The sequence below is a fragment of the Mobula hypostoma genome, chromosome 15, assembly GCF_963921235.1.
Source record: "Mobula hypostoma chromosome 15, sMobHyp1.1, whole genome shotgun sequence".
NCBI classification, from domain to species: domain Eukaryota; kingdom Metazoa; phylum Chordata; class Chondrichthyes; order Myliobatiformes; family Myliobatidae; genus Mobula; species Mobula hypostoma.
The window spans coordinates 73474357-73498856 of NC_086111.1; the positions used below are offsets into that span (position 1 = coordinate 73474357).

The following is a 24500-nucleotide window of genomic DNA, read 5'->3' on the forward strand; positions in this document are numbered from 1 at the left end:
TAGTAGGGGTTTTTTTTTTCCTTCTTTCTCTTTTCCAAAAAATATTCTTAACACTTTATTTTTTCTTCTTATTATTGATATATTGTTTAGCTTTGTTAATCAGTTATTTGGTTATTTAATTCCTCATTGTACATATTGACATGTTGACTTGATTACTTTCATGTATTTTTTTTGTTGATCTTCAATAATAATAAAAAAAGATTTTAAAATGAAAATGAAATTCCCCTCCAGGTATGCTCTCTCACCTGCTGAGTTCCCCAGCATTTTATGTGTGTTGTTTAAAACTTCCAGCATCTAGAGTCTCTTGTGTTTACCATAGCTACTTTTCCATTCCCCATTCCAGTTCCTCTTCTCTTCTCCTCACTTCCCTCTGGTACCCCTCCACCTCCCCTTCTTCCATGCTCCACTCTCCTCTATTAGATTTCTCCTTCTACAACCCTTTCACCTTTTCACCTCTCCCCTCCCAGCTTCTGACCTCATTCCCCCTCCCCCTCGCACCTACCTTCCCCCTCACCTGGTTTCACCGATCACCTGCCAGCTGACACTCTTTTTCTCGCACCACCTTCCAATTCTGGCTTCTGCCCCCTTCCTTCCCAGTCCTGATGAAGGGTCTTGGCCTGAAATGTTGACTGTTTAATCCTCTCCATAGATGTTGCCTGACCTGCTGAGTTTCTCCAGCACTTTGAGAGTGTTACCCACATAGCCACACATCTTTGGGATATAAGACCATAAGAGATAGGAGCAGAATATGACCATTTGGCCCATCAAGTCTGCTCCACCATTTCATCATGGCTGATCCATTCTTCCCCTCAGATCCAATCTCCTACCTTCCCCCCCCCCTCATATCCCTCCATGCCCAGACCAATCAAGAATCTATCAACCTCTACCTTAAACATACTGTATAGACTTGGCCTCCACAGCTGCCTGTGGAACAAATTCCACAGATTCACCACTCTCTGGCTAAAGAAATTCCTCCTCAACTCTATTCTAAAAGGATGCTCCTCTAATCTGAGGCTGTGTCCTCTGGTCTGAGACTCTCCCACCATATCCTCTCCACATCCACTTTATGGAGGCTTTTTACCATTCAATAGGTTTCAATGACATCACCCCTAATTCTTCCGAATTCTCGTGAATACAGGCCATCAAATGCTCTTCATATATCCATATCCTGGACTGATTCTCGTGAACCTCCTTTGAAGCCTCTCCAGTTTTAGCACATCCTTTCTAAGGTAAAGGGCACAAAACTGCTCACAATACTCCAAGCGAGGCCTCACCAGTGCTTCATAAAGTCTCAACATTACATCCTTGATTTTATGTTCTTATCCTCTTCAAAGGAATGCTAACATCCCATTTGCCTTCCTCACCACCAACTCAGGCTGCAAATTAACCTTCAGGGATTCCTGCATGAGGACTCCCAAGTCCCTTTGAGACTTAAAGTTTTTTGTATTTTCTCTCCATTCAGAAAATAGTCAACCCTTTCATTTCTTCTACCAAAGTGCATGACTGTACACTTCCTGACACTCTATTCCATCTGCCACTTCTTTGCCCATTCTTCTAATCTGTCTAAGTCCTCCTGTAGCCTCTCTACTGCCTCGAAATCATCTGCCCCTCCACCCATCTTCATATAATCTGCAAACTTTGCAACGAAGCCATCAATTTCATCATTCAAATCATTGACATATAACGTAAAAAGAACCAGTCCCAACACAGACCCCCTGTAGAACACCACTAGTCACCGGCAGCCAACCAGAAGCTCCCTTTATTCCCACTCTTTGCCTCCTGCCAATCAGCCACTGCTTTATCCATGCTAGAGTCTTCCCTGTGATACCGTGGACTCATAGCTTGTTAAGTAAAGGCCATTTGAAAATCCAAGAACACAACATCAACTGATTCTCCTTTGTCTATCCTGCTGGTTATTCCTTCAAAGAATTCCAACAGATTTGTCAGGCAACATTTTCCCCTGAGGAAACCATCCTGACTATGGTGTGCCTCCAAGTACCCAGAGACCTCATCCTTAATAATCGACTCCAACATCTTCCCAACTACTGAGGTCAGACTAACTGGCCTATAGTTTCCTTTCTTCTGCCTTCATCCCTTCTTGAAGAGAGGACTGACATTTGCAGTTTTCCAGTCTTCTGGAACCAATCCAAAGTCTAGTGATTCTTGAAAGATCATTACTAATGCCCCTATGATCTCTTCATCCACCTCTTTCAGAACTCTGTGGTGTACACCACCTGGTCCAGGTGACTTACCTACCTTCAGACCTTTCAGTTTCCCAAGAACCTCCTCTAGTAATGGTAACTTCACACACTTCATGCCCCTTGACACCTGGGACTTCCACCATATTGCTAATGTCTTGGTTTGTCTGCCATTTTGTTACCCCCCCCATTACTTTCCAGCATTGTTTTCCAGCAGTCCGATATCTACTCTCTCTTCTCTTTTACACCATGTATCTGAAGAAAGTTCCTGTATCCTCTTTAATATTATTGGCTAGCTTACTTTTGTATTCCATCGTTACCTTCTTAATGATAATTTAATTGCCTTCTGTTGGTTTTTAAAAGCTTCCCAATCTTCTCACTTCCCACTCATTTTTGTTTTATTATATGCCCTCTCTTTGGCTTTGGCTTCTCTTGTCAGCCACGGTTGTGTCATCTTGCCTTTAGTAAACAACTTCTTCTCTGGGATGTATATATCCTGTGACTTCCGAATTGCTTCCAGAAATTCCAGCCATTGCTGCCCTGCCGTCATCCCTGCCAGTGTCCTTTTCCAATCAATTCTGGCCAACTCCTCCCTCATGCCTCTGTAATTCCCTTTACTTCATTGTAAAACTGACACATCCGACTTTAGCTCCTCCTCCTCAAATTTCAGGGTGAATTTGATCATATTATGGTCACTCACCCCTAAGAGTTCCTTCACCTTAAGCTCTCTAATCAATTCCGGTTCATTACACAGCACCTAATCCAGAATAGCTGATCCCCTAGTAGCTTCAACCATGAACTGCTCTAAAAAGCCATCTCGTAGGCATTCTAGAAATTCTCTCTTGGAATCCCACACCAACCTGATTTTCCCAATCTACCTGCATATTGAAATCCCCCATGACTACTGTAACGTTGCTCTTTTGACATGCATTTTCTATCTCTCTTTGTAATTTGTAGGCCTCATCCTTATCACTGTTTGGGTGTCTGTATACAACTCCCATTAGGTCTTTTTACCCCTGGACTTCCTTAGCTCTATTCACAATAATTCAACAACTTCTGACCCTATGTCACCTCTTTCTAAGGATTTGATATAATTGTTTACTAACAGAGCCACGTCACCCCCCTCTGCCTTCCTGCCTGTCCTTTCGATACAATGGCCCCAGCTATAATCTTCTTTCAGCTGTGACTCAGTGATGGCCACAGCATCATGGCGCATGTGAGGACCTACCAGAGCGGGCGAAGGTGGTGCAGAGACTGGGACACAGGTCCTGCATGCCACGGGGCAGCACACCTGGCACGCTGCGTTGGTGCAGGTAGGTAGAGATACGGCTGGCCTGGATCGCCACGAGATTTCCGCCGACACCTGGGGAGGGGGCAAGAACAAAGGAACACGATCAGGGTGGAGCTCGAGGCATCTTCTGATCACAGGGGAGGCTGCTCGGCCCACTGAGTCCATTCTGGCCCTCGAAGCACCGGGAAACTGAAGGCGGAGAGGGTCGGGAACTATCGTATCAGATGATTAGTCCCGGGACCACCATTACAAAGGTGGCAGGACAACACCTTGACTTAAATATTCTGCAGATCAGCACCTCATCTGGACCTTGATAAATTTCTACAGATGCACAGTGGAGAGTATCCTGACTGACTGCACCATGGCCTGGCATGGAAACACAGATGCCCGTGAATGGAAAAGTCCACAAAAACTAGTGGCAAATGCCCAGTCCATCACAGGTAAAGCCCTCCCCACCACTGTGCCCATCTACATGGAGTGCTGGCGCATCCATCATCAGCGACCCCACCATCCAGGACATGCTCTCTTCTTGCTATTGCCATTGGTAAGGAGGTACAGGAGCCTCAGGACTCACACCACCAGGTTCATGATCAGTTACTAGCCCTCAGCCATCAGGCTCCTGAACCGTCGTGGATATCTTCACTCAAGTTAACTCTGAACTGATTCCACAACCCACAGGCGCACTTACAACAACTGTTCACAACTTATCTTCTCAGTTATTAGTTTTGATTTGCATAACTTGCCCTCTTTTGCAAATTGGATGTTTGTTTTTGTATATCTATAGCTTTCTGCAAATTGTTTGTTTTGTAAAATGCACAAAAATGAATCTCAAGGTGTTATGTGGTAACATATACGTAATTTGATATTCCTGTCTCCCACTGACTTGCCTGTACCCCACCCATCCCCCAACACATTTCAGTAATGGAGCTGTACAGCACAGAAATAGGCCATTTGGCCCTTCACCTCTATGCTGCCCATCTACACTGATCCAATTTACCCGGGTAGGAAACATTCAAAGTCAAACTGAATTCGGAGTAAATCCCTGTGCAGCTGAACACCACCTATTTGGCAGCGACTAACAACTGTTGCCACTGGCAAGTGGAACTCCATCTGGCAGGAAAACTCACCGTTAATAACCGGGGTGAACACAGCCATTCCTTCAAACTTTGGATTCATGATCATCTTGTCCAGGATCAGACCCCCGAAACTGGAAAATAATTTCAAATGGGGTGTTCAATTAAAGATAGAACATTACTGAAAAAACACACAACTCCAACTCAACTAGGAGTGTGTGATGGGACGGTGTGGAGGGAGATTCACTCTGTGTCTGACCCCGGGAGTGTGTGATGGGACGGTGTGGAGGGAGATTCACTCTGTGTCTGACCCTGGGAGTGGGTGATGGGACAGTGTGGAGGGAGATTCACCCTGTGTCTGACCCCGGGAGTGTGTGATGGGACGGTGTGGAGGGAGATTCACTCTGTGTCTGACCCCGGGAGTGTGTGATGGGACGGTGTGGAGGGAGATTCACTCTGTGTCTGACCCTGGGAGTGTGTGATGGGACAGTGTGGAGGGAGATTCACCCTGTGTCTGACCCCGGGAGTGTGTGATGGGACGGTGTGGAGGGAGATTCACTCTGTGTCTGACCCCGGGAGTGTGTGATGGGACAGTGTGGAGGGAGATTCACTCTGTGTCTGACCCTGGGAGTGTGTGATGGGACAGTGTGGAGGGAGTTTCACCCTGTGTCTGACCCCGGGAGTGTGTGATGGGACGGTGTGGAGGGAGATTCACTCTGTGTCTGACCCTGGGAGTGTGTGATGGGACAGTGTGGAGGGAGATTCACTCTGTGTCTGACCCCGGGAGTGTGTGATGGGACGGTGTGGAGGGAGATTCACTCTGTGACTGACCCCGGGAGTGTGTGATGGGACGGTGATGGGACGGTGTGGAGGGAGATTCACTCTGTGTCTGACCCCGGGAGTGTGTGATGGGATGTTAGTGTTTGGAATTGATCCGTGTTTTGATTTCAATTGATGGTGATGTGTACTTGGAGCCGTTTCCCACAGCCACCTCCGACCCACCTGCTGATCACCATGGCGATGAGGACGGGCTGCCACCCGGACTTCAGGACCTCTCGGATCTGTGGACTCCGCCTGGCGATCGTCACCCAGACCGGGATCACGGCCACAAGGAGGGCGCACACAGAGGGTGCGACGTACACCGTGCCTGGGGTTGGGGGGGACAGAGTGTCAGCAGGCACACCCCACATCTCATTCTGCCTACAAATTACATCTATGTTACCCCTTCTACACCTTCTGGGGGCAGGTGGGGTAGAGGAGAGGCAGAGTTGAGAACCGGGAGGGAAGAGGAGGCCTTTAGCACCAACCACACAGTGTGACCCTCCCTCAGTACCACCCCTCCCTCAGTGGGACCCTCCCTCAGTAGCACCCCTCCCACAGTGTGACCCTCCCTCGGTTCCACTCCTCCCACAGTGTGACCCTCCCTCAGTACCACCCCCCCACAGTGTGACCCTCCCTTGGTTCCACCCCTCCCACAGCGTGACCCTCCCTCGGTTCCACCCCTCCCACAGCGCAACCCTCCCTCGGTACCGCCCCTCCCACTGTGTGACCCTCCCTCGGTACCACCCCTCCCACTGTGTGACCCTCCCTCAGTGCGACCCTTCATACAGTGACACCCCCTCAGTATCACCGTTTCCAGTGTGCCCCCGCCCCCCCCGTGACGTACCCAGGTGCTGGTATAGGGAGCTGCTGATGAAGGCCAGCAGGGAGAGAGTGATGAGGTCACCGAGACTGGCGGCGATTGGAGTGGCCACGTTATCGGGATTTATCCCAACCTTCCTGGAGCCAAGGATCACAGCGACCATCACCAAACCTGGGGAGAAAGGGGTTGAGTGAGAGAGAATGAACGTGGGTAGAGAGGGAAGGGAAGGGGAGAGAGTAAGGGTGAAGGGAGGACGAGGAAGGGGATAGGGTAGGGTTCAGGTGAAGTTGGGGGGTAGGTGAGGGGAGGGGTGGGTTGTGGGAAAGGGAGGGGTGGAGGTGGAATGGGGAGGAGGGAGTGGGAGCATAGTGTCTGCATTATAACAAAAACTTTTGCGACAGAAACACTCTGGGGAAACTGGCCCATTGCAGTAAAACACTGCCTGGGACATGCTGGAGTAAACCCCTGAAAATATAACTTCGTCCTTCCTGCAGGAACCCACCCCAGAATCTGTGGGGAAACCTGCAGCTCTGGGCTATCATAGCCTCGATGGACAGAATGGACTCCTAGCTCTAACTCTCCTGATGGCTTGGGGAATTGAGAGAGTCACACCCTGATTCACAGCTCACGTTCCCCCCGCCAGCAGGTTTACCCCCTGACTCTACCCCAAGTTCAATTCCAAAGTCCACCGCCATCTGTTAGCAGTTTGTGTCGTTTCCCCGTGATCGTGTGGGTCGGATGCTCCCGTTCTCTCCCACATTCCAACGTGTCGGGTCAGCAGGTTAATCGATTAATCGGCAACTGTCGATTGCCCCCAGTGTGTGGGTGTTGGGTAGATGGACGGAGAGGTAGGAGGGGGTCTGAATCCACTGCTCGGCTGGGGGAAAGCAGGAAAGTAATGGGCTGAATGGCCTCCTACTGCACTGTGACGTCATTGGGATGAAGACTGGTGAAAGGTCAGGGGAGTTTGGGGCTTGAGTTCCCCAGACCAACACCCCACCCAGTAGCTGAAGACAGAACCACAGTAACTTGTGGGGAGAGGGGCAGGCAGAGGTGGGGGATAGTTAGGCTGCCTGTGTGTGGGGGGGGGAGAGGAGGAGGAGGGAATGGAGGTACCGAGGGAGAGAGCAGCAATAAACGCTGTCGAAGTGCTGCTGGCGCACAGCAATGCGGCTCGGTCCAAGTCGACGACGTGGTCCCTGGAGAACGATCCCAGGATCACCGCAGCCACGGCGGCCAGGAATCCCACCACCGTGGCCTGGACCTGCGGCAAAGAGACAAGCAGGATCACTTGTGGCATATCCACACGCATACATGGGACGCACACATGGCAAATCTCCACGTACACGGCACACACGTGGAACATATACAAGCACCAGCTGCCAGATGGCGCTAGTGGGCTACATAGATATCCTGTGGGTGGCTCACTAAACTTTAAATATATCTCTACTGAGTTGCCCTCGCTGTAATCCGCAGCAGGCATTTTCCCTGTTATCATTTCAGAGCTTCTGCTCTGGGCCCAGCACACAAGTGCGATTACGAAGAAAGCACGGCAGCACCTCTACTTCCTTAGAAGTTTGCGAAGATTCAGCATGACATCTAAAACTTTGACAAACTTCTACGGGTATGTGGTGGAGAGTATATTGACTGGCTGCATCACAGCTTGGTATGGAAACACCAATGCCCTTGAATGGAAAATCCTGCAAAAAGTAGTGGATATGACCCAGTCCATCACGGGTAAAGCCCTCCCCACCATTGAGCACATGACCATGAAACACATGCACAGGAAAGCAGCAACCATCATCAGGGACTCCCACCACACAGAACGTCCCCTCTTCTCACTGTGCCATCTGGAAGGTGGGACAGGAGCCTCAGGACTCACACATCAGGATCAGGAACAGTTATTACCCCTCAATCATCAGGCTCTAGAACCAGAGGGGATAACTTCACTCAAATTCACTAAAGAGAGCTTTTGGTACATTGGCCTTTATTAATCGAAGTATTGAGTATAAGAGCTGGAATGTTATGATGAGGTTGTATAAGGCATTGGTGAGGCCAAATCTCGAGTATTGTGTTCAGTTTTGGTCACCAAATTACAGGAAGGATATAAATAAGGTTGAAAGAGTGCAGAGAAGGTTTACAAGGATGTTGCTGGGACTTGAGAAACTCAGTTACAGAGAAAGGTTGAATAGGTTAGGACTTTATTCCCTGGAGCGTAGAAGAATGAGGGGAGATTTGATAGAGGTATATAAAATTATGATGGGTATAGATAGAGTGAATGCAAGCAGGCTTTTTCCACTGAGGCAAGGGGGGAAAAAAACCAGAGGACATGGGTTAAGGGTGAGGGGGGAAAAGTTTAAAGGGAACATTAGGGGGGACTTCTTCACACAGAGAGTGGTGGGAGTATGGAATGAGCTGCCAGACGAGGTAAATGCAGGTTCTTTTTAAATATTTAAGAATAAATTGGACAGATACATGGATGGGAGGTGTATGGAGGGATATGGTCCGTGTGCAGGTCAGTGGGACTAGGCAGAAAATGGTTCGGCACAGCCAAGAAGGGCCAAAAGGCCTGTTTCTGTGCAGTAGTTTCTATGATTTCTATGGTTCTAAATTCACTCATTCCATCGCTGAACTGTTCCCACAACCTATGGACTCACTTTCAAGGACTTTTCATCTCATGTTTTCAATACTGACTGTTTATTGATAATTATTTTTTATATTTGCACAGTTTGCACATTGGTTGTTTTCCAGTCTGTTGGGTGTGGTTTTTCATTGATTCCATTGCGTTTCTTGGACTTACTGAGTATTCCTGCAAAACTATGAATCTCAGGGGTTGTACTTGGTGACATATGCGTTCACTGGTAATAGTTACTTGCTGCTTTGCACATGGCACTTGCATGCAGGACTCGTGGGGGGCATATAAGTGGCATAGGCACAACAGACACCGGGCACAGCCACACACGCGCACACACACACTGTTCTCAGACCCCCCAGCCAGTTGCACACTTGCACACTCACCCACAGTTGTGTGCGCACTCTGTTGTGCACACACACCGACAAGCATTCCCTCCCACCCTCGCTCACTCCCTCCCTCCCGCTCTCGCCTACTTCTTCTGATCCCTCCCTCCGTTCCTCAGCCACACTCACTCACCCACCCTCCCTCCCTCACTGGCACGTTCCCTCACGGGATGGGAGCTGGGCCTCGGGTGGCCCCATGCCCTACCTGAATCAGAGCCAGGTTACACGTCACCATGGTCCACCTGTCACTGGAGCTGTCCAGCTTTCCGGTGTTGGCCTGCCAGGGAAGCGGAGCGTGGGTTAGCGAGAGGGAGACCGCACACACCAGTGACAAGAGCATCCATTATCACCACAAGGTCAGGGAGTGAAGGGAAGCGAATGTAACACAAGATTAGATGTTCCTTGTATTAACTTTTTTGTTAAAGACTAGCTTTATTTGTCAATTGTATTTCGAAACATACAGTGAAATCTGTCGTTTACGTCAATGACCAACACAGTCCGAGGATGTGCTGGGGGGTGCAGGCCACAACTGTCATTATGCCAATGTAGCAAGCCCCCACAACTTACTAAATCTAACCCATTATGGTACTGTGGCAGTTTTGGTCTCCATTTAAGAAAGGATGTGCTGACGTTGGAGAGGGTACAGAGAAGATTCACTAGAATGATTCCGGGAATGAGAGGGTTAATGTATGAGGAACATTTGTCCGCTCTTGGACTGTATTCCTTGGAGTTTAGAAGAATGAGGGGAGACCTCATAGAAACATTTCGAATGTTAAAAGGCATGGACAGAGTGGATGTGGCAAAGTTGTTTCCCATGATGGGGGAGTCTAGTACGAGAGGGCATGACGTAAGGATTGAAGGGCGCCCATTCAGAACAGAGATGCGAAGAAATTTTTTTAGCCAGAGGGTGGTGAATCTGTGGAATTTGTTGCCACGGGCTGCAGTGGAGGACAAGTCATTGGATGTATTTAAGGCAGAGATTGATAGGTATCTGAGTAGCTAGGGCATCAAAGGGTATGGTGAGAAGGCGGGGGAGTGGGACTAACTGGGAGAATGGATCAGCTCATGATAAAATGGTGGAGCAGACTCGATGGGCCGAATGGCCGACCTGCTCCTTTGTCTTATGGAAATTCTGAGAGGAAACTGGAGCACCCGGAGGAAACCCATACAGTCACGTGAAGAACTCTTTACAGAGAGCTGCGGGAATTGAACCCTGATTGACGATTACTGAGAAACATTGTGCTAACGGCTACTCCAACAAGCTGGGGTGGGGGCAGCACGACTCCCAGCGGGTGCACGGGGGACACCGACTCCTGGCGACATCAGGAACGGAGGGGAAGGCAAGGGGACCATTCAGAATCATTATGGCATGGCCGGGTAGTGCTCACCACTTCAGAGTGCCAACAATCGGGGTTCAATCCCCTCCGCTGCCTGTAAGCAGTTTGTTCGCTCTCCCCGCGACCGCATGGGTTTCCTCCGGGTGCTCCGGTTTCCTCCCGCAGTCCAAAGACGTACGGGTCAGGGTTCGTAAGTTGAAGGGATGCTACGTTGGTGCTGGACGCATGGAGACATCTGCGGGCTGCCCCCAGCGCATCCTTGGACAATGACGGTTGTTAACGCCAACGACACCGTTCTCTGTTTCAACGTACATGTGATCGATAAAGCTCAACTTTAAAATCCCTTTCCTTACAGAAGGGTGTGGAGGTTTTGGACAGGGTGCAGAGCGGCTTCACCAGGGTGCCTCCTGACTTAGGGTATTATTTGTAAGGACAGGTTGGCTTAACGCACCAGGAGGGTTTGATGTCTCTAGGCCAGTACTTGTTGGATAAGGGGGTCTCACCAAAATCTACCGGATACTGAAGGGCCTGGGTGGAATGGATGTGAGAGGATGTCCCATCAGTAGGGGAGCCCAGGAGCTGAGGAAACAGCCTCAGGATAAAAAGACGTCCCTTTAGAACCGCGACGACGTGGAATTCCTTTAGCCCGAGTGAATCTGTGGAATTCATTGCCACAGATGGCCGTGCAGCCAAGTTGCTGATTGCACTTTAGGATCTTGGTGGGTAAGGAGGTTAACGGTTACGGAGAAAGGGCAAGAGAATGGGATTGAAACAAAAAACATACCCTAGTCCTGACGAAGGGTCTCGGCCCGAAACGTCGACTGTACCTCTTCCTAGAGATGCTGCCTGGCCTGCTGCGTTCACCAGCAACTTTTAAGTGTGTTGCTTACACAGCTGTGTTTGATCGGCGGAGCAGACTCGATGGGCCAAATGGCCGAGCTCGGCTCCTGGGCTATGCGCTCCATGACACACGTGGGTTGTGTCCCCTGGAGAGGCAGAGGTTCAGGGCAGATCTGATACAGGAATCAGAGTAACACACAAAACACTGCAGGCTCAGCAGGTCAGGCAGCATCTATGGAGAGGAATAAACAGTCGGCACTTACAATGACCAATGAACCTACTAATCCGTATGCCTTTTGACTGTGACAGGAAATTGGAGCACGTGGTCCATGGGAGAACGTAACAACTCCTTATGGATGGTGCTGGATTTGAACTCTGAACTCTGACACTCCCAGGTCTAATTGCCTCCCGCTAACTGCGCTGGGCTATGGTGGCACTCATGGCATCGGGGTCAGCACGGACTTGATGGGCAGAAGGGCTTGGTCCTGCGCTGAACTGTTCTGTGTTCATTCTCAGTGAGGCCGATGCGGGGAGTGGGGAGAGAGGGTCGGGAAGGGAAGGGAAGCGAGGGGATACTCACTGCGGTCGACAGGCGGGAGGCCAGCGTCATCTCCAGGTTACCCTTCAGACCCACCAGGGCGGGGGTCAGGATGAAGATCTCAGAGACGGCCTTAAACACCGGCCAGTGCTGCAGAGAAGAAGAAAGGTAGAGAGGTTACAGTCTGTGACCACGTTTCCCCCAACCTGGTGACGGGCAAACCGTCCCAACACGACATCAACACAGGCTGGACCTGCGGATCAACATCTCCATCTTGTCGCTCCCACCCACCCTTGAGAGAAAGGGGACAGGGGTCCTCTGCTGGGGTTGAAGTGCCCCCCGCAATGCTTCCACCCACATATCTGACAGCCTCCGGCAGGGAACGATAACGGGGATCCACCCGCGGTTTATCCTTGTTTCGTGGCAGGAACAGAACAGATCGGGGCGCCATGGTAGCGCAGTGGTCAGGGTGACGCTATATCAGGGCGTCGGAGTTCAGAGTGCAATTCCTGCGTCCTCTGCAGGAGGTTTGTACGTCCTTCCTGTGAGCACGTGGGTTTCCTCCGGGTGCTCTGGTTTCCTCCCAAAGTCCAAAGACGTACTGGTTAGTAGGTTAACGGGTCATTGTAAATTGTGCTGTGATTAGGCTAGGGTTAAATCAGTGGGTTGCTGGGCGGTGCAGCTCGAAGGGCCGATTCCACACTGTATTTCTAAATAATGGAACATTATAGTCATACAGGTCTTTGGCCCACAAACAGGTTCAGGTTTATCATCACTGACAGATGTTGTGAAATTAGTTGTTCTGCGCCAGCAGTAACAGCGTAGAACATAAAATCTACTATAAATTATAAAATATACTGTATTAAAAAGTAAGACATGCAAAAGAAGAGCTAAAAACAGTGAGGTAGTGTTCACGTTGCCTGTTCAGAAATCTGATGGCAACGGGGGAGAAGTGTTGAGTGTGTCCCCTCGGGCCCCTGTGCCTCCTCCGAGGTAGCATTGAGAAGATCTTTCTTCTCATTTAACTTACTCCAAGATCTAACTAACCCTTCCCTCCCACACTGCCCTCCATTTCTATCATCTACGTGTCTATCTAATGTCCCTAATGTATCTGCCTCTACCACCACCCCTGGGAGACGTTCCAAGCACCCAGCACTCTGTGTAAAAAAACTTGCCTCTGACATCCTCCCTATACGTTCCTCCAATAACCTTAAAATTATCCCCCATTTCTGCTCTGGAAAAAGTCTCCTTCTGTCCACTCGATCTCTGCCTCTTATCATCGTGTGCACCTCTGTCAAGTCACTTTCAGTCTCACGGTCGCTGAAATTGGCAACTGGCAAACATCCTTGCAGAATTCTGTCTGCAGTTTTGAATTGAATTGACTTTATTTCTTACAGCCTTTACATACATGAGGAGTAAATATCTTTATGTTACGCCTCTGTCCAAATGTGCAATCATAGCAATTTATAATAAATAGAACAGTCAATATAATACAGAAATACACTCAAATCAGCGTGAGTTAATCAATCTGATGGCCTGGTGGAAGAAGCTGTCCGAGAGCCTGTTAGTCCTGGCTTTTATGCTGCGATACCGCTTCCCGGATGGTAGCAGCTGGAACAGTTTGTGGTTGGGGTGACTCGGGTCCCCAATGATCCTCCGGGCTCTTTTCTCACACCTGTCTCTGTAAATGTCCTGAATAGCGGGAAATTCACATCTACAGATGTGCTGGGCTGTCCACACCACTCTCTGCAGAGTCCTGCGATTGAGGGAAGTACAGTTCCCATACCAGGCAGTGATGCAGCCAGTCCGGATGCTCTCAATTGTGCCCAGGTAGCAAGTTCGTAGGATTTGGGGGCCCATACCAAACTTCTTCAAAACCGTCTGAGGTGAGAGAGGTGCTGTTGTGCCTTTTTCACCACACAGCTGGTATGTACAGACCACGTGAGGTCCTCGGTGATGTGGATGCTGAGGAACTTAAAGCTGTTTACCCTCTCAACCCCAGATCGATTGATGTCAATAGGGGTTAGTCCGTCTCCATTCCTCCTGTAATCCACAACCAGATTCTTTGTTTTTGAGACATTGAGGGAGAGGTTGTTTTCTTGACACCACTGTGTCAGAGAGATGACTTCTTCCCTGTAGGCCATCTTGTTATCGTTTGAGATTAGGCCAATCAATGTAATGTCATTGGCAAATTTAATTAACAGATTGGAGCTGTGGGTGGCGACACAGTCATGGGTATACAGGGAGTAAAGGAGGGGCTTAGGACACCGCCCTGAGGGTTTCATTGAGGTTACTCAACCTACTGCCCCTCGCAGGGTCTAAGTCACACTTACTTCTGTGGAGCAGAAATTGTACCTACAACACGATCTCAGAAAAAGCACTGAGGTTACGAGTGGGTACTCCATATTGATTAGGGGCTCCCAGCCTTTCTTATGCCATACACCAATACCATTCAGCAAGCGGTGCCCAGGTTGAAAACACAAAATGCTGGAGGAACTCAGCAGGCCAGGCAGCATCTATGGAAAAAAAGTACAGTCGGCGTTTCGGGCCGAGACCCTTCAGCAGGACTGGAGAAAGAAGGATGAGGAGTCAGTTAGAAGGTGTGAGGAGGGGGAGGGAGGAACACAAGGTGACAGGTGAAACCGGGAGGGGGAAGGGACGAAGTAAAGAGCTGGGAGGTTGATTGGTGAAAGAGATACAGGGCTGGAGAAGGGGGAATCTGATAGGAGAGGACAGAAGGAAAGGGAGGGAGGAGCACCGAAGAGAGGTGATGAGCAGGTAAGGAGATAAGGTGAGAAGGGGAAATGGGACTAGGGGATGGAGAATAAGGCGGGGGTGAAGAGAAGAATACTGAAAGTTTGAGAAATCGATGTTCATGCCAACAGGTTGGAGGCTACCCAGACAGAAGATAAGGTGTTGTTTCTCCAACCTGAGTGTGGCCTCATCGTGGCAGTAGAGAAGGCCATGGATAGACATATCAGAATGGAAATGGGAAGTGGAATTAAAATGGGTGGCCACTCAGATATCCCGCTTTTTCTGGCGAATGGAGCATAAGTGCTTGGCGAACCAATCTTCCAATCTACGTCGGGTCTCACTGATATACAGGAAGCCGCATTGGCAGCACTGAACACAGTATATCACACCAACAGACTCACAGGTGAAGTGTCGTCTCACCTGGGAGGACTGCTTGGCCCTGAATGGTGGTGAGGGAGGAGGTGTAGGGGCAGGTGTAGTAATTGTTCCGCTTGCAAGGATAAGTGCCAGAAGGGATATCAGTGGGGAGGGACGAATGGACAAGAGAGTCGGGTAGGGGGCGATCCCTGCGGAAAGCAGAAAGTGAGGGGGAGGGAAAGAGGTGCTTGGTGGTGGGATCCTGTTGGAGATGGTGGAGGTTATGGAGAATTATGTGCTGAATGCAGAGGCTGGTAGGGTGGTAGGTGAGGACAAGAGGAACCCTATCTCTGGTAGGGTTGCGGGAAGATGGGGCAAGGGCAGACGTGTGTGAAATGGAAGAGATGCGGTTGAGGGCAGCGTTGATGGTGGAGGAAGGGAAGCCCCTTTCCTTAAAGGAGGAGGACATCTCCTTAGTTCTGGAATGAAAAACTTCATCCTGAGAGCAGATGCAGCGGAGATGGAGGAATTGAGAGAAGGGGATGGCGTTTTCTTGCAGGTAACAGGGTGGGAAGAGGTATGGTCCAGGTAGCTGTGAGAATCTGTGGGTTTATAACAGACATCCGTGGATAAGCTGTCTCCAGAGATAGAAACAGAGAGATTAAGAAAGGGAAGGGACCAGAAATGGTCCAGGTAAATTTGAGGGCAGGGTGGAAATTGGAGTCGACAAACTCCGCATGGGCTCAGAAAGCAGCACCAATGCAGTCGTCGATGCAGCGTAGGAAAAGTGAGGGATGGACGGTCCCAGTGTAGGCTTGGAACATAGACTGTTCCATGTAGCCGACAAACAGGCAGACATAGTTGGGACCCATGTGAGTGCCCATGGCTGCACCTTTTGTTTGAAGGAAGTGGGATGGAGAACTTATTAGGAGTGAGGACAAGTTTTGCCAGACAGAGGAGAGTGGTGGTGGAGGGGAACTGGTTGCGTCTGGTGCCCAGAAAGAAACGGAAACCTTTGAGGCCTTCCTGTTGGGGGGTGCAGATGTAGAGGGACTGGACATCCAGAGTAAAAATAAGATGCTTGGGGCCAGGGAACCGGAAACCATTGAGAAGATCCAGAGCGCGTGAAGTGTCATGGTTGTAGGTAAGAGGGAAATGAACTGAGAGGATAAAACTGAGTCAAGGTATGCAGATACGAGTTCAGCGGTGCAGGGACAAGCTGAGACAGGCAGGTTTGTGGATCTTGGGCAGGAGGTAGAAACGGGAGGAGTGGGGTGCAGGAACTATGAGGTTAGTGGTGGTGGATGGGAGATCCCCAGAGTCAATAACATTGGTGAAGGTGTAGGAGACGATGGCCCGGTGTTCCTAGGTGGGGTCCTTTTCGAGGCGCAAGTAAGAGGAGGTGTCCGAGAGTTGTTGCCGGGCCTCAGCAAGGTAGAAGTCTGTCCGCCAGACTACTACAACAGCCCCCTGGCCGTCAGTGGGTTTGATGGTGAGGTTAGGATTAGCGCAGAGAGAGTGGAAAGCAGTGTGTTTGGAAGGAGTGAGGTTGGAATTGGAGAGAGGAGTGGAGAAGTTGAGACAATTAATGTCCCGTCGGCAGTTGGCAATGAAAAGATCCAAAGCAGGCAGAAGACGGGAGCTGGGTGTCCAGGAAGAGGAGGAGGGTTGAAGACGGGAGACATTGGTGCGGGGTGGGGAGTCCTTGCCAAACAAGTAGGCTCTGAGACAAAGGTGACAGAAGAAGAGTTCAGCGTCATGGCGGGCGTGGAACTCGCTGATGTGTGGGCGCAAAGGTGAGGCCCTTACTGAGGACAGAACGTTCTGCCTCAGGGAGGGGAAGGTCGGAGGGAATGGTGAAAATCCAGCATGGATGAGAGTTGGGATTGCAGGGGGGTGGGGAAGGGAGGTGGGACGAGAGGAAGATAGAGTCTCCGAGGACCCAAGAGCCAGCGGTGGAAACCGAGAGACACGGGATTGCAGGCTGGGAACCCTGATCTACAGTCAGAGTTATTCGGCCCATCTGGTCCCTGCTGACCAACAAGCCCCATTCAAGCCAGTCCTATTTGCTATGTTTGGCCCAGAACCTTTAAAACCTTTTCAATCCATTTACCTGTCCAACCGTCTTTTAAATATTGTTGTTGCATCTGCCTCAACTATTTCCTCCAGCATCCTGCTCCACGTAGATACCCTCGTTGTGTAATAAAGCTATCCCTTAGGTTCCTATTAAATCTCTCCCCTCTCACCTTAAACCTGCTCTCTCTGGTATTTGGTTCCCTAGCTCTGGGGAAAAGGACTGTGTATTCATCCTGTCCGTGCTTCTCGTGATTCTATAAAATCACCCTTCATTCTCCTACACTCCAAGGAATAAAGTTCCAGCCCGTCCAAACTCTCCCTTGACACCAGCTGCTCGGGCACGGTGACCTAAACCGAATTTAATACCCCAAGTGCAGCCTTACCAGTGTCTGGTACGACTGCACCATGAGCTCCCACCGTTATACTCAGCCCCTGACTGATGAAAACTTTCTTCACCACCCTGTCTACCTGTGACCCCACTTGTACGCCAAGGTCTCTCTGTTGTACAGCACTCCCCAGGGACCTGTTGTTCCCTGTGAAAGTCATACCCCGATTTGTCTGTCCACCCTGTTCGGTGCAGTCCTTTATCAATTCCATTTTGGTTTGGGGATTTACTGTGAATGAATCTCAGGGTTGTATATGGTGATATATACGTACTTTGATAATAAATTTACTTTCAACTTTAACCTATCCAAAATGCAACACCTTGCACACCATTCGTTCTTTGTCCAATAAGTGCAAGATGTTGCATGCTGAAATTTCAGATTCCTGTTGATTCTGATAACCTTCATCGTCCGCAATACAATGTTTGCAGATATCTATAATCATCGTGACATGACCCGCCCTACAAACTGCCTTTCCCAAAAGCTCCCTTCTGCAAAATGCTATTACCATCATGTGCTCTGTCATACGACGTGAGCGATCACGGTCCTTCCATCACCATGATTGCTCTTGGCAAATTTTGGTTCTGTCTTCACTAAGGAGGACATAAATAATCTTCCAGAAATAGTAAGGGACAGAGGGTCCAGTGAGATGGAGGAACTGAGCGAAATACATGTTAGTAGGGAAGTGGTGTTAGGTAAATTGAAGGGATTGAAGGCAGATAAATCCCCAGGGCCAGATGGTCTGCATCCCAGAGTGCTTAAGGAAGTGGCCCAAGAAATAGTGGATGCATTAGTGATAATTTTTCAAAACTCGTTAGATTCTGGACTAGTTCCTGAGGATTGGAGGGTGGCTAATGTAACCCCACTTTTTAAAAAAGGAGGGAGAGAGAAACCGGGGAATTATAGGCCAGTTAGCCTAACGTCGGTGGTGGGGAAACTGCTGGAGTCAGTTATCAAGGATGTGATAACAGCACATTTGGAAAGCGGTGAAATGATCGGACAAAGTCAACATGGATTTGTGAAAGGAAAATCATGTCTGACGAATCTCATAGAATTTTTTGAGGATGTAACTAGTAGAGTGGATAGGGGAGAACCAGTGGATGTGGTATATTTGGATTTTCAAAAGGCTTTTGACAAGGTCCCACACAGGAGATTAGTGTGCAAACTTAAAGCACACGGTATTGGGGGTAAGGTATTGGTGTGGGTGGAGAATTGGTTAGCAGACAGGAAGCAAAGAGTGGGAATAAACGGGACCTTTTCAGAATGGCAGGCGGTGACTAGTGGGGTACCGCAAGGCTCAGTGCTGGGACCCCAGTTGTTTACAATATATATTAATGACTTGGATGAGGGAATTAAATGCAGCATCTCCAAGTTTGCGGATGACACAAAGCTGGGTGGCAGTGTTAGCAGTGAGGAGGATGCTAAGAGGATGCAGGGTGACTTGGATAGGTTGGGTGAGTGGGCAAACTCATGGCAGATGCAATTTAATGTGGATAAATGTGAAGTTATCCACTTTGGTGGCAAAAATAGGAAAACAGATTATTATCTGAATGGTGGCCGATTAGGAAAAGGGGAGGTGCAACGAGACCTGGGTGTCATTATACACCAGTCATTGAAAGTGGGCATGCAGGTACAGCAGGCAGTGAAAAAGGCGAATGGTATGCTGGCATTTATAGCGAGAGGATTCGAGTACAGGAGCAGGGAGGTACTACTGCAGTTGTACAAGGCCTTGGTGAGACCACACCTGGAGTATTGTGTGCAGTTTTGGTCCCCTAATCTGAGGAAAGACATCTTTGCCATAGAGGGAGTCAAAGAAGGTTCACCAGATTGATTCCTGGGATGGCAGGACTTTCATACGAAGAAAGACTGGATGAACTGGGCTTGTACTCGTTGGAATTTAGAAGATTGAGGGGGGATCTGATTGAAACGTATAAGATCCTAAAGGGATTGGACAGGCTAGATGCGGGAAGATTGTTCCTGATGTTGGGGAGGTCTAGAACGAGGGGTCACAGTTTGAGGATAGAGGGGAAGCCTTTTAGGACCGAGATTAGGAAAAACTTCTTCACACAGAGAGTGGTGAATCTGTGGAATTCTCTGCCACAGCAAACTGTTGAGGCCAGTTCATTAGCTATGTTTAAAAGGAAGTTAGATATGGCCCTTGTGGCTACAGGGGTCAGGGGGTATGGAGGGAAGGCTGGGTTCTGAGTTGGATGATCAGCCATGATCATAATAAATGGCGGTGCAGGCTCGAAGGGCCGAATGGCCTACTCCTGCACCTATTTTCTATGTTTCTATGTTTCTATAAGTGGTCTGCCATTGCCTTCTGGGCAGTGTCTTTACAAGACAAGTGATCCCAACCATTATCAATACTCTTCAGAGATTGTCTGCCTGGCATCTGTGGTCACATAACCAGGACTTGTGATCTGCACTGGCTGCTCATACGACCATCCACCACCTGCTCCCATGGCATCGCGTGACCCTGATCAGGGTCTAAGCAGGGGCTACACCTTGCCCGAGGGTGACCTGCAGGCTAGCGGAGGGAAGGAGCATCTTACACCTCCTTTGGCAAAGACGCATCTCTACCCTACCATCCACGGAAAACATTATAGGGCTATTAAAACAAACACTTCATGTCATCTTAAAAGTGTTCTTCCCCCATACAGTTAATCTGATCAACCATTCTAGTTAGCCCCCTATCTAACATCCCCATCACTCCATACTGCAAACACTTTAAACCACTGTTTACATTGTGAATTTATGCTGGGATTTATGAATTTTTGCACATTTTATTTCATATCTCTACATTCTAACTTTATCTTTATATAATTATTTATTCTTCATTATTATTGAATGATTTTTGTTGCATGTCACACCCTGACCAACACCCCACAGCAAATTCCCAATCCATGTTAATGTAAATGACAAATAAAGTTGTTTCCTGATCCTTACGGAACAGCACAGCACAGAAACAGGCCCTTTGGCCCATCTAGTCTGTGCTGAAATATTAATCTGCTCAGTCTAATCGACCTGCACCGGGACCATTGCCACCACACCCCTCCCATCCAATTACTTATCCAAACTTTTCTTAAATGTTGCAAACGAACCTGCAGCTACCACTGGCAACTCGTTCAACACTCTCACCAGCCTGTGACTGAAGTTTCCCCTCGTGCTCTCCTTAAACATTTCACTTTTCACCATAAAACCATGACCTCTAGTTCTAGCCTCACCCAACCTCAGTGGAAAACGTCTGCTTCCTTTAACCTGTGCCGTGCTGAACCGCAAAGTCCTTCTTTCAGCGTTCCCCAGTGCCACACCCTTCACTGCATGGCCCTTCACGTCCTCAGTGTGGGACATCAGACGTGCACCAACCTCAGTCCCCCGACACACATCTGTAGAGGGAGAGTCTGGGACCACACAGGGAGTATTGGGCTCACTCCTGGCTCCCTTATCGAAGAAAGGATGTGCTGGCGTTGGATAGGAGGTTCACAAAAGTGATCTTGCGAATGAAAGGGTTAACATACAATAACTGTTTGATGGCTTTGGGCTTGTAGTCGCAGGAGTTTGGGGAGTGGTGGAATCTCATTGAAACCTATCAAATATTGAAAGGATTAGTTAGAGTGGACATGAGAGGATGTTTCCTAGAGTGGGGGGAGTCCAGGACCAAAAGACACAGCTTCAGAATAGAGGGATGTCCAATTTAAACAGAGATCAGGAAGAATTTCTTTAGCCAGGGGGTGGTGAATCTGTGCAATTCTTTGCCATGGTCAGCTCAGGAGGCCAAGTCTTTAGGTGGATTTAAAGCAGAGACTGATAGGTTCTTGATTAATAAGGGAGTCAAAGGTTACGGGGAGAAGGCATGGAGGGGAATGGAGTTGAGGGGGGGGGGGGAATCAGCCATGGTGGAATGGCAGAGCAGAATTGTTAAGACTTGATGGGCTGAGAGGCCTAATTCTGTTCCTGCGTCTTGTGGCTTGAGCCTCTCCTATCCATGTAGGTGCCGTTTAAATGTCAAACAGAGACAAGGAAAATAAATTGCACCCGCAGCTGCTCTGCCTAATACCACATCCCAAAGTTGTGTGGGTCACTGGGATAACATTGCCCCTCTGTGTGAGTGGGGGTGCAGAACCTGGGGGAGCTGATGGGAAAGTGGGGAGAATATATCAGGGTCAGTATATACAGGTATGAGGGTCGGTGTAGGTGGGTACTGATAGTTGGCACAGACTCTATACCATGTGTTATACAGCACAAGATCAGGCCCTTCAGCCCATCTGGCGCAGACTGACCAACATACCCATTAAGCTCGTTCCATTTGCCTGGGTTTGACCTATGTCCCTCTAAACCCTTCCCATCCACTTACCTGCCCAAGGCTCTTTTAATTGTGTTAATGTAGCTGCCTCAAACACACGCCCTGGCAGGGGCAGGGGTTTACTCCACAAGGGAACAGCATGGGCACAGTGCTGGCCCCAACAGCCAGTTACATCCAAATATCTTTTAAATGAATTTGCAGAGATAGAGAGCGAGTCGGGGAGGAGGATGTGGAGGTCTTGAGGGGCAGACGGAGGGGGTCTCGGTGGGGAGGCAGACCGGGCCCCGAGGGGGGAGGCAGACGAGGTCTCGCAGCACTGGTCATCAAGAGGAGGGATTAAGGGAGTACTGAGGGATGGAGAGAGTGTTGGAAATTCTGGAAAGGTGGACTGCGAATGAAGTTTCTTGGAAGCTCTTTATCAGTAACTGTCAACGAACTTGGACCGAAAACAGAAGCATTCCTGCACTTTGCACATCTAGTGACACGCTTTAAATAGAACTAAACAATGTGGCAAATGTCACAAGATAGTTGGGGAAGGGGGAAGGGGGAGTGGATGGATGCAGAGGGTTAGCAACTCGGCAATGGGAAAATGGCCCTGTTAATCCAGGCTTCACACATCCCGGGAAAATATTCACAGCCGGTAAACCTTCTATAAACCAGCATAACGGGACAGGCTGCATTTTACCAGACCTCGCACTGTGTCAGGGAGGGTCACACTGTGGGGGGGGGGTCACACTGTGGGAGGGGTGGTACTGAGGGAGGGTCACACTGTGGGGGGGTGGTACTGAGGGAGGGTCACACTGTGGGAGGGGTGACACTGAGGGAGAGTCACTCTGTGGGAGGGGTGGTACCGAGGGAGGGTCACACTGTGGGAGGGGTGGCACTGAGGGAGGGTCACACTGTGGGAGGGGTGGTACCGAGGGAGGGTCACACTGTGGGGGGGGGGGTGGCACTGAGGGAGGGTCACACTGTGGGAGGGGTGATACCGAGGGAGGGTCACACTGTGGGAGGGGTGGTACCGAGGGAGGGTCACACTGTGGGGGGTGGTGGCACTGAGGGAGGGTCACACTGTGGGAGGGTGGTACCGAGGGAGGGTCACACTGTGGGGGGGGGGTGGTACTGTGGGAGGGTCACACTGTGGGAGGGGGGTACCGAGGGAGGGTCACACTGTGGGGGGGGGGGTGACACTGAGGGAGGGTCACACTGTGGGGGGGGGTGGCACTGAGGGAGCTCCTTGATCTACCCTTCCGGCCACATTGCACTGATGATTCTATCAGGGGATCTTGCTGTGTGCAAGTTGGATCTCCCACAATGCATCAGTGACGGATGCTAATGGAAGCCCAGATATTGTGGTAGGCGCTATATAAATCTAGCCTTTCCTTCTGGGACACTGGAAATCAGAGATAAACTCACTGGCCCCCACCCCCCCAACCTGATGGATAGAGGCCATCGATCCATTTGGCCTATACTATCCAACTCTGCAATATGTCACCCTTGTGTAACCCCCAAAAATAAGTCACTGCGGCCCCTTTAAGCCCCACCCAGTAGACCGAGAGCCTCCCCCGCCCCCCCACCAGTCCCCAGCTAGAGCACACAGCACAGAAATACCCACTTGTACCACGTCGACCACAATGCCGGCAGCCACCATCCCGAGGCCCGCCAGCAGGAAAGGCACGAGCACCTGGCAGGTCACGCCGGCACCCGTCTCGGCCCGGAATCCCGCCGGGAACTGGCTGTGGCGGCAGGCGAACCGGCGCAGCCGCTGCTCCTGGATCCACAACTCCAGCTGGATCTGCGTCACCAGCATGGCTGCAGAAGACCCCCCACCTCCCCTCCCAAGCCTATCCCATGAGAACCTCCGCTCTCGACCCCTCTCCTCAGGCGCTGGACTCCGGCCCTCTGCCACACACACACACACACACCCGCGGGCAGACAGCGACTTCGATTCCCCTGCCCTCTCCCTCCTGATCAGCCTCACTGTCCGCGAGCCCGTCCTCGGGTCCAAACCCAGGCGCCGTGCTCGGAATCACCACAACTGCCGACGGATTCAGAGGGCTGCCTCGAAGGTCAGAAGATCTGACGAGTCACCCAGAGATTTCAGCTGAATTCGCTCCTGTCGACACCGGCGGCCTTGAGGAGCAGGGAACGGGTTTATTTCTGACCTGCTGCTGGGGTCTCTCCCTCTCCCTCACCCGGCTGAGACTCGCTTCGCGCTCCCCTCCCCCGACAGGGATAAACATTCTGAGCTGAGGCCCGGCCCCTGGTGGAGAGACTGGCTGTGCTGTTTCTGCAGAGTCACTGATTGCTGATGCACTGTGAATCCGTCTGCTCTTCAGCTGGGGACAGCTCTCCTGTGGGGGGGGGGGAGGAGTGGAAGCCAGGGAGTACAGGTGGGAGGGAGTGCGGACTCTTCCCCCGATGAGGCAAGGGGGGGGACCTCAGCCCCATTCCGCCCCCCACCCACCCCTCTCCGCTGAGCAGCACAGCTTCTTTTCTCGTCCACCGTGGAGGGGGGGTGGGGGGGATATCCCTGGGATCCGCGGGTCACAGCGGCGGGCTCCGCCCGGGCGAGACGTCAGCAGTTCTCCGGGACGGAGGGCACAGCTGTGTCCGGTATTCCCAGAGAAAGAGCCGCGGCGTCAGCAGGAACTGTGGGATGTCCAGGGAATGCTGGTCACCTGGGATCC

At 50.3% G+C, this 24500-nt stretch overlaps 1 protein-coding gene across 7 annotated transcripts in view; it reads right to left on the reverse strand.

The window, feature by feature from the left end:
• The window catches only part of LOC134356973 (solute carrier family 41 member 1), a 79655-nt gene that overhangs the window by 11239 nt on the left and 43916 nt on the right, over nucleotides 1-24500 (reverse strand). For 5 of the 7 annotated variants that reach the window (XM_063068258.1, XM_063068263.1, XM_063068260.1 and 2 more), the window contains 7 exons: nucleotides 11980-12087; nucleotides 9428-9499; nucleotides 7321-7468; nucleotides 6229-6375; nucleotides 5565-5709; nucleotides 4617-4696; nucleotides 3427-3561 (listed from right to left, as the gene is read on the reverse strand). In XM_063068258.1, coding sequence (XP_062924328.1) covers nucleotides 3427-3561; nucleotides 4617-4696; nucleotides 5565-5709; nucleotides 6229-6375; nucleotides 7321-7468; nucleotides 9428-9499; nucleotides 11980-12087 — 835 coding nt within the window. Of the gene's footprint in view, nucleotides 1-3426; nucleotides 3562-4616; nucleotides 4697-5564; nucleotides 5710-6228; nucleotides 6376-7320; nucleotides 7469-9427; nucleotides 9500-11979; nucleotides 12088-23425; nucleotides 24070-24500 lie in introns of those variants that run through there. The other 2 variants (XM_063068261.1, XM_063068262.1) reach the window with 2 other exon arrangements.